This window comes from Cololabis saira, chromosome 24, assembly GCF_033807715.1.
Source record: "Cololabis saira isolate AMF1-May2022 chromosome 24, fColSai1.1, whole genome shotgun sequence".
Lineage (NCBI taxonomy): Eukaryota > Metazoa > Chordata > Actinopteri > Beloniformes > Belonidae > Cololabis > Cololabis saira.
In genome coordinates this window covers 21,731,691-21,741,361 of record NC_084610.1, presented here as the reverse complement: position 1 = coordinate 21,741,361, position 9,671 = coordinate 21,731,691, and the positions used below count along the sequence as shown (strand labels likewise).

The 9,671-nt window shown below is 41.7% G+C and overlaps 1 protein-coding gene across 2 annotated transcripts in view; it reads right to left on the bottom strand.

The window, feature by feature from the left end:
- Nucleotides 1-262: 262 nt before the first annotated feature.
- The window catches only part of si:dkey-190l8.2, a 21,805-nt gene continuing 12,396 nt past the window's right edge, over nucleotides 263-9,671 (bottom strand). For both annotated transcript variants that reach the window (XM_061715994.1, XM_061715996.1), the window contains exons 4-9: nucleotides 8,926-9,094; nucleotides 8,731-8,833; nucleotides 7,818-7,954; nucleotides 5,359-5,679; nucleotides 4,103-4,339; nucleotides 263-1,728 (exon numbers count right to left, since the gene is read on the bottom strand). In XM_061715994.1, the coding sequence (XP_061571978.1) occupies nucleotides 1,623-1,728; nucleotides 4,103-4,339; nucleotides 5,359-5,679; nucleotides 7,818-7,954; nucleotides 8,731-8,833; nucleotides 8,926-9,094 (1,073 nt within the window). In that variant the 3' untranslated portion in view covers nucleotides 263-1,622. The remainder of the gene's footprint in view (nucleotides 1,729-4,102; nucleotides 4,340-5,358; nucleotides 5,680-7,817; nucleotides 7,955-8,730; nucleotides 8,834-8,925; nucleotides 9,095-9,671) is intronic.

Genomic DNA, 9,671 nt, shown 5'->3' with positions numbered 1-9,671 from the left:
GAGAAGTGTAGGATTTTGCATTTTGTGTGTGAGTTTTGTAATTTGTGTTTAGAGTTGTGTTTAAGCAACATGGCTGGTCTCCAGAAACCACCGGCTCATCCATCGTTTCCTTCAGTCCTCTCATGTAACTCGTTAACGGATACGACGTCAAAAACAAGTTGAACTGATTTCAATTCAGTTATTTAAAATGATTTAAAAAATAAAACGATAAATGATGAGGGAAAGAAACCTGCATTTAAAATTTAAATTACATTTATTGTCACAGTGATAAAAATAGAAAATTGCTCATTAAAAAACAAGAGACGATTTCTTCAGACTCGTCTGAGGGGAAAAAATCATCAGAAGGGTTCCAGTGTGAAGCTGTGATTGATCTGATTATAACCAGCTAGCTCTAACTAACTAACTAACTAACTAACTAACTAACTAACTAGCTCTAACTAACTCTAACTAACTAGCTCTACCTAACTAAAATTAACTAGCTATAACTAAATCTAACTTTCTAGCTCTAACTAACCAACTCTAACTATTTCTAACTAGTTCTAACTCTAACTAACCATAACTAGGTCTAATTAACTACCCCTTGCTAACTAACTAACCGTAACCAACTTTAACTAGCTCTAACTCTAACTAACCCTAATTAATTCACCCAAATTACCTATAACTAGCTCTTTCTAACTGTAACTAACCCTAACTAACTCTAACTAAGTAACTCTTAACTAGCTAGTTCTAACTAACTAACCCTAACTAGTAGGGGTGTAACAATATATCGTGCCACGAAATTGGGCGATACACAAACGTCACGATACGTGTCGTGGAGGTGACAAACTGTAGCTGATATTGAGTTATTAATATTAATATATTGTATTTACTAGTAACATCCAATTGGTGCAGCGGGATCACGTGACGACCTCGACCCGCGGACCAAAATCTGACTACGCTCAGAAGAAACTAGTACCGTTTTGCTCTTGGGGGGTTTTGAGCTCCAAACTTTTACTTCTAAGGTGAGCATGAATCAATCTTTTTTCTGATGTAAAGTTTGTGTCGTCCCCAAAGGTGGAGGATGAAACGATAACGGGTTCACCTTACGGCCTCAGGCTGGAGCAGGTGAAGCTCTGAGCTCTGGCAGAAGATAAATAACAGTCATGTTGCATTTGGAGTTTGGGACTTTTCATAGTTTATTTATTTACTTTTATTTAATTTTAGTTGTTAAATTTCTGGAAAAAAAAAAGTCAAACCATACATGAGAGAAACTATTCAGTTTGTGACAAAATATTTTTATTGTATGAAACTGAAGATCATAATGCAAACCTGACATTTACTTTTAGTTCAGTTTGTGGAAAATGGTTGGCCTGGCTTTCTCTTTAAAACTTAAACAGTTATAAAGCATTACAAACTGTAACAATAGGGCAAACGCACAGCATTGTTTTGTATTTTGTGTCTTTCAAATAAAAGACCATTTTTTCCAGTCGTATGTTTCTCATTCAAGGTTGTTAAAAAAAAATACTGCTATAATATCGTATCGTTATCGTGACCTCAATATCGTGTATCGTACCGTATCGTGAGATTAGTGTATCGTTACACCCCTAATAACTAACTAACTAGCTCTAACTAAGACCCCTGGACTAACTAGAGCAGGTGGACGACAGGAACAGGGAGCTGCTGTCGTTCTTCTCTGCAGGTACAGTCTCTGGTGTCTCTGGCGTCTCTGTCTCTCTGCTCAGCAGCTTCCTGAAAACAAACACATGTAGATGAAGAACCGCCGCCGGCGTGCTCCCTGTCCCCCCAGCAGGAGACAAAGTCCCAGTCCCAATCCCCCCCTACCCCTACTTTTCAGCACTACCCCTAAATTTTGCGCGTTCCCGTGAGGGTAGTGATGTCCCAATTCCTCTTCTCATCTAGGGCAGGGGTCTGCAACCCAAAATGTTGAAAGAGCCATATTGGACCAAAAACACAAAAAACAAATATGTCTGGAGCCGCAAAAAATGAAAAGTCTTGTATAAGCCTTAGAATGAAGACAACACATGCTGCATGTATCTATATTAGTTATTATATTATATATTATAAGATTTTTTTTTTTCATTATACACTTCGAAAAAAAAGTCGAAATGTTGAGAAAAAAGTTGAAATGTCGAGAAAAAAGTCTGAATTTCGTGAAAAAAGCCAAAATTTCGAGAAAAAGTCAAAGTTTTGTGAAAAAAGTCAGAATTTCATGAAAAAGGTGAAAATTTCGAGAAAAAAGTCAAAATGTCGTGATTAAAAAGCAAAGGAAAAAGGAAGAGAAAAAAGGAAAAAAAAATAAGAGAAAAAAAGGAAAAGAAGAAAAAAAGGAAAAAAAGAAAAAAAAAAAAGAAGAAAAAAAAGGTCAAACATTTTTTTTAAAGGGATTGTGACATGAAAAACACATTTTTCTTGATTTTTTGTGTTTTGTTGGGTGTCTTGACATCAATTACACCCAAAAAACAACGAGCTTTTAACATTCAGTGTATTGTGTGCTTTCTGGGATTTTCCGCATAACTGTGCAAAAACGGCGCATCAGGTTTGGTGGCGGGCCGTGACGTCAGGGCCCGCTAAATCACCGCCCCCTCCACCCAGCTCCCTGTCTCCTCTCCTCTCCAGCGCACCATAAAGGCTGATTTATGGTTCCGCGTTACACCGACGCAGAGCCTACGGCGTAGGGTTACGCGGCGACGCGCACCGTACGCTGAACCCTACGGTGTAGGTTCTGCGTCGATTTAACGCGGAACCATAAATGAAGCTTAACACGGAGCTGTTTACAGCGTCTTTTGTTCTAATCACCGGAGGAAAACTGCTAAGAAGACCCGCGGCCACTGACTGGACTTAAGATAAGAGAACACTGCTGCTTGCATGCCTTTATTTTTATGATTGTTTGCTGTGGTTCGCCCTGCTGCTTTTCCGTGCATGCTTCGCCTGTCGCTCCCGGCTTAACTCTCCGACGCCGCTGTGAGCGTATGGCTGGAGGAGGAGGAGGTTTGGAGGAGGAGCGGAGCAATGATTGACAGGAAAGGGGGGAAAGGAAGCATTTTTCACGGCGCAAAAAAACACTGTAATAAAAAGCCAGGAATGGAGTACTAGAGTGAAGTTTTTCTTGTTACACTCTTTTAGACACATTTGAGGGATGTTGGCCAAGACTTTTAATGGTGTTAAAAGCATGTTAAAAATGATGTCACAATACCTTTAAAGCTCCAGGAGCCACTAGGGCAGCGCTTAAGAGCCGCATGCGGCTCTAGAGCCGCGGGTTGCCGACCCCTGATCTAGGGCTAGTGGCTTAAACGAGGGCTAGTGAGTATCAATCTGGCCCTACAGAGCGAGGCTTTGCAGATGCTGACTAGCTGATGCTGACTAGAAACATTTCCCAGAATGCTTTTCGTTGTCATTTGCAGACTGAATCAAACGAAAAAACATGGCGGACATTTCTTATTTTTTAGTGAATAAAATCAATATTTTGGTTAGTTTCTGCATAAAAAATGCGTTTTGATTACATTTCTAGCGAGAAATATATATTTTAATTTCATAATATTCACTCAGTGAATGTACATAATCACTTGTTTTCCCGTTTTTTCAGATCTCGCCAGAATAAAAGCTAATTTATGGTTCCGCGTTATACCAACGCAGAGCCTACGGCGTAGGTTACGCAGCGACGCGCGCCGTCCTGTGCGCGTCGCCGCGTACCCTACGCCGTAGGCTCTGCGTCGATTTAACGCAGAACCATAAATCGGCTCCCGAGCCGGCGGCTCTAGATATCCCCGGAAAACATCGGATCAAATTTCTTAACAGGCGTTATTTGGATAAACTGAGCCCAGGTTGGGGATCTTAATGGTTACTTTTAGCCTGAAAAAATATTAAAACTTAATAAAGTGGCATATTAACAGCGCTACAGCGGAAATTAAAACAGCTTTTAGCTCTGGGCTTCCTGATATGGTGTGACGTATGTGCAAACGTAACTACGCAGTCGCTTACGTACCCGAACGTAAACCACACAGTGACGTAGCAAGTGGTGTCCCAATCCCTAGGGAACATTACAAGGGCCCTACTCATTTTTAGGGCTAGTGGTAGAAAGTAGGGGGTGTATTGGCGTCCTCACCAGGGCCTCCAGAGACGCGGCGGCCAGGGCTGCCCGTCACAGTCCTCCAGCGAGTCGGGCAGCGGGACGCCGCTGGTCTCGGGCAGCAGCAGGCAGAGGGCGGAGCCCAGCACCGGCCCGCTGCTGTACACCACCATGGCGGCTAATGAGATGGCTCCGTCGGGGCCGGGCGGCGCCAGCGTGGCGGCCAGGGAGCCGAGCCGGAAGGACAGGTTGACCAGCGAGACGCAGCGCTGCCTGGGAGGAGACGACAGGGTGGGACGGTGTTAGGGTCGCCACCTTTCAGAAATAGAAATAAGGGACGTTGCTGATTATGGCTTACAGTTTAAGATTAGGATTCCCAGAATATTCTAATTTTTTGAGATAGGATATTTGAGTTTTCTTAAGCTGTAAGCCATGATCAGCAATATTAAAATAATAAAAGGCTTGCAATATTTCAGTTGATTTGCATTACAGAAAATCACAATATTCTAATTTTCTGAGACAGTCCTGTATTACATAGTATCATTACATGCAAAGCAAGATATTTTAAACCTTTATTTGTTATAATTTTGATGATGATTGAATTGTTTATTGATTTCATAAACTTTAAACATTTTTGAGATTTTTTTATTTGGGGTTTTCATAAACTGTGGGCCATAATCACCAAAATTATATCAAATAAAGGCTTGCAATATGTCACTTTGCATGTAGTGGGAAATAATATATTTGTTTCACCTTTCGTTGAATTTACTACGAATGAAGTTTTGCGATATATTCAAATTTTCCAACCTTCACCTGTAGATTATGACATCAATAAATAACAGAGCAAACCAACACATGTTGCTTATTTGCAAGACCTGATAGTGCCTTATGTTCCTGGCAGAGCTCTCCGTTCTCAGAGTGCAGGTTTATTCATAGTTCCTAGAGTATCCAAATGTAGATTTGGAGGGTGGGCGTTCTGCTATCAGGCACCATTACTATGGAACCAACTTCCAATCTGGGTTAAGGAGGCTGACACCACCTCCACATTTAAAACTAAACTTAAAACCTTTCTGTTTAGTAAAGCCTATAGTTAGTGTTTAGTAAACCTCTAGCTGGTGTTGGTAAATCTCTAGGTAGTGTAAACTCTAGTGTGTTAGAGTCAGTAGTCATAGTTGCAGCTATAGAACAAAACTATAATAGTTAGTCTCAAATATAACTTTGCGGGTGGCAACTCTGGATGGTTTTGTGGGCGGTAACGTTGGCGTGGCAACGTGGCGGCGGCGGTGCGGTACCTGATGACGGTGGGGAACAGCTCGATGCTGTACAGCACGGACACGAACATGACGGCCAGGATGCACAGCTTCCCCAGCAGGGCCAGACCCATCACCAGCACCGGCGCGGCGCCGCAGCGGGACAGCAGCAGCGAGGCGAAGCACGCCGCGCCGCTCAGGGACAGCGCCAGCATGCTAACGGGCCGCCGGCCCAGCCGCACCAGCGGCACCAGCAGGCACGGCGCCTCGGACAGCCCCGAGAAGAACTGGGCGGTGTGGACGCCCACGCCGAAGGAGCCGATGTTGATGCAGATCCCGAAGTAGGTCAGGGCCGTGGCGGCGCTGGGGGACGACAAACGCAGACCAGACGTCAAATCACTAGGGCTGGGGATCCATTCAAATGTCAATAATCGATTCAATTCCGATTCTTAAGATTCAGAATCGATTATCAAGATTTGATTTGATTTGATTCCGATATTGATTTGGGTTAGTGTTATTAAAACTTTTTTTTTAGTTGTTGCATGAATTATATGACTGTAGTTATGCAACATATTAATACAAGTATTATATTGAGATTCAACAGCAAGTATTATCAGCTAATGATGCTGTAAGGACCAATCAGCTCCCAGAATGCTGATAGAACTGCTTTCAGAAACATCGTGGGGCAGAATTACCAAACAGATCCAGGGAGGAAACAGAGACGGATGAAATCAGTTTTATTTTTTCCCACATTCCGTTTTTATTTGTTCCATTTTCGGTCTATTTTGGTTTTTAATTTTTGAGAATTTGGTTTTTAGCATTTTTTGCAAATGTAACCCCAAGACAGTATATAAAGTAATGAAATATAGACAATTTATGCAATTATAAACTAACACTTTAATGTTTTCATACCTTTAAACATATTTAAAGGCAAAAACATGGCACCAGTTATTCTCATGTCCAACAAAACATTCCTTTTTTGGGGATAAACAAAAAAATAACCAAAAGTTGTAATGTAATGATGAAAAAAAAAATACATAAATAAATAAAAGAAAATAAAAAAAAATCCCCCCCCCCCAAAAAAAAAAAAAAAAAAAATCGATCTTTAGACATGTGAATCGATTTCTGGAATTAATATGAGAATCGATTTAGAATTGGGAAATCGATTTTTTCAATACAGGCCTACAAATCACGAACAAAATCAAGGCTGAAGGTCCGAGAAAGTCGAGCAGCCGTCAAACATCACATTTACCTCACAACATCAGCAAAGAAATAAATGAAACCTGGCTCAGGGAGGTGAGGCGGTGTAATACAACCAAGAGGTCAAAGGTCTAACTGCTGTAAATCTGGCGACCTGCGTGTCTAAGTGTGATCCTGCATTGATCACCGATCAGCTGCAGATCTGTCTAGGGTAAAGTTGCTTTCGTCAACAAAAATTATGACTAAGGCCCTGTCCCAATACTCCCCCTCGCCCTCGTTTTCATCCCTTCCTCTAAATTTTGCGCATTCCCGTGAGGGTAGTGATGTCCCAATTCCTCTTTCCACCTAGGGGGAGTGGAGAAAACGAGGGCGAGTGGCTATGAATTGTCCCTTCACAGCGAGTGATTTCAGATGCTGACTCGCTGATCTAGGGACCATAAAATTTCCCAGAATGCTTTTCGTCGTCATTTGCGGACTGAATCCAAAAAAAAAAAACATGGCGGACATTTCTTATTTTTTAGTGAATAAAATCAATATTTTAGTTTTGATTACATTTCTAGCGAGAAATATATATTTTACTCTCATAATATTCACTCAGTGAATGTACATAATCCCTTTTTTGCCCGTTGTTCGCGAAGATCGCGCCGGAATAAAGGCTGTTAGGCTACGTAACCTACGCCGTAGGCTCTGCGTCGATTTGACTCGCCGACCGAGGGCAAACATCATTTGCAGACTCGTCTCAGATTGTGACCAAGGGAGCAAGCATTTTTTTGTGGGAAATAGAGAGAAATAATCCTGTGACTCGTCAGATTTGTTTTGGATGTTTCTGATATAATAGTTTTCAGAAACCACAAAGCTGTTATCTGGGTAATTTACACACTTTCAGATAAAGCTGAAGTGAAGATAGCAGAGCTGATTTATGGTTCTGCGTTAAATCGACGCAGAGCCTACGGCGTAGGTTACGCGGCGACGGGCGCCGTACGCCATAGCCTCTGCGTCGATTTATATTATATCCTATTATATCCATTTTACTGGATTATAATGTGATTTTTTTTCCAAACGATTTAATGGATTAAAACTCGGGGACACTAAATGCAGGATATGGAAGTGAAACTCTTCATGTTTAACATGCAGAAATAATTATTGCTCTGTTTTATTTTGGTTGCAATTGTACATTTCGAAAATCAATATAAAACTAAAATTGAAACAGGCTGACAGAAACAACACTAGTCTCTGAGACTGTCCCAGAAGCCCCGTCCCCTCCCTCCACGCCCGCACCGTCACCAGGTGTAGGCCGGTACCTCAGGTAGCTCATGACCAGCAGCCTCAGCAGGATCGTGGGGTGTTTGAGGGCGGAGCAGCCAAGGTGGGCGGGGCCTGCGCTGGCCGGCACCGCCCGGGCCGTCTTCTGCAGGTCGGACCAGGCTGAGTCCAGCAGCTGAACACACACACGAGAAGAGGTTCAGCCGGCGTGTGGAGGTAGGTTTGTTTCTTAATTATTCAATCAAATAAAAGATTGCTTCAATCAAAAAATATATTTTTAATAAAAAACAATTTCACTTCAATAAAAAAAAAAATTTCAATCAAAGAAAAAAAGTATTTGAATGCACATTTTTGGGTCTCAAATATTTTTTTGCATTCAAACACTTTTTTCTTTGATTGAAAAAGTTTTTTTTTATTGAATTTATTTTTATTGAAAATATTTTTCTTTTTGAAGCAACTTCTTTTTTTATTAAATGATAAAGACACAAATGTGCTACCCATAATATGGCCCAAACACAAAACAAGACTACTAAATCAAAAAAGTTGCTTCAAACAAAAAAAAACTTCAACATTTCCAATAAAAAAAACAGTGTTCAAATGCATTTTTTTGAGTCAAAAAATCAAATTAAAAAAAAGATTGCTTCAATCAAAAAAAATATTTTCAATAAAAAACAATTTCACTTCAATCAAAAATTTCTTTTTATTGAAAATATTTTTCAAAACAAAAAAAAACTTCAACATTTCCAATCAAAGAAAACCAGTGTTCAAATGCATTTTTTTGAGTCTCAAATATTTTTTTTGCATTCAAACACTTTTTTTCTTTGATTGAAATACATTTTTTTGATTGAAGTGATTTTTTTTTTTATTGAAAATATACTTTTTGATTGAAGCAATCTTTTTTTTTTGATTGAATAATTAAGACAGCGGCCGCGCCGGGTCGGCTGGGTTTACCTGGTCCAGGCAGCGCTGGTCTGCAGGGCTGTTGCCGCGGTAACGCTCCAGGACCTCCATCCTCCGGTGCAGCAGCAGCCAGCGGGGAGACTCCGGGATCGGGCTCCAGAACAGAAAACAGAACCGTCATGGGACTTTCTCAGCGCGGCGGTGGGCGGCGGGGGGGTCGGCGGGTCGGCGGGGGGCGGGGCTTACAGGTAGAGCGGCAGGAACATCAGCTGCGGCAGCGCCAGCGACAGGTGCAGCTGCGTCCAGCTGGGGCTCAGCCAGGCCAGCAGGGCTCCGCCCATCGTCCCCAGGCTGAAGCAGAACGGCAGGAAGGCCGGCGGCCAGATCCGGGCGGGAGGCGGCGTCCACTCCACGGCTGAGGGGTCAAAGGTCACGCGCTCAGTGAGGATCAGTAACGGCCAGTGTTGGGACTGACGCGTTATTTAGTAACGCGTTACAGTAACGCCATTAGTTTTGCGGTAACTAATATACGGTGGCCGAGACCCGCCATTGCTGAAAATTAAAGAAACGCTGCAAATAAAAACAAACGCAGCTGCAAATAAAAAAATAAAAAAACGACGCAAATAAAAAAGCCACATCGGAAGTGAATTACCGGGGACTATTTTTGCTGATGCACCAGTGTTTTTTACGTGAGAGGAGAAGAAGAAGACGAAGAGGACGTAAGTGAAAAGGAAGAAATAAGAAGAGCGAGGAATAAGAAGAACAACGAACGAGAAAATAAGTGAAAAGGTTAGTGTTCAACGTCACTACGTGTAATTTTTTCATGTGCAACACTGGTGCATCGGCAAAAATAATTAACTTCCATGTGGCTTTTTTATTTGCGTCGTTTTTTTATTTTATTTGCAGGGGGGTTTCTTTATATATTCAGCATTTCTTTAATTTGCAGCAGCGTTTGTTTCTGTTTGCAGCGATTATTTTATTTTCAGAAATGG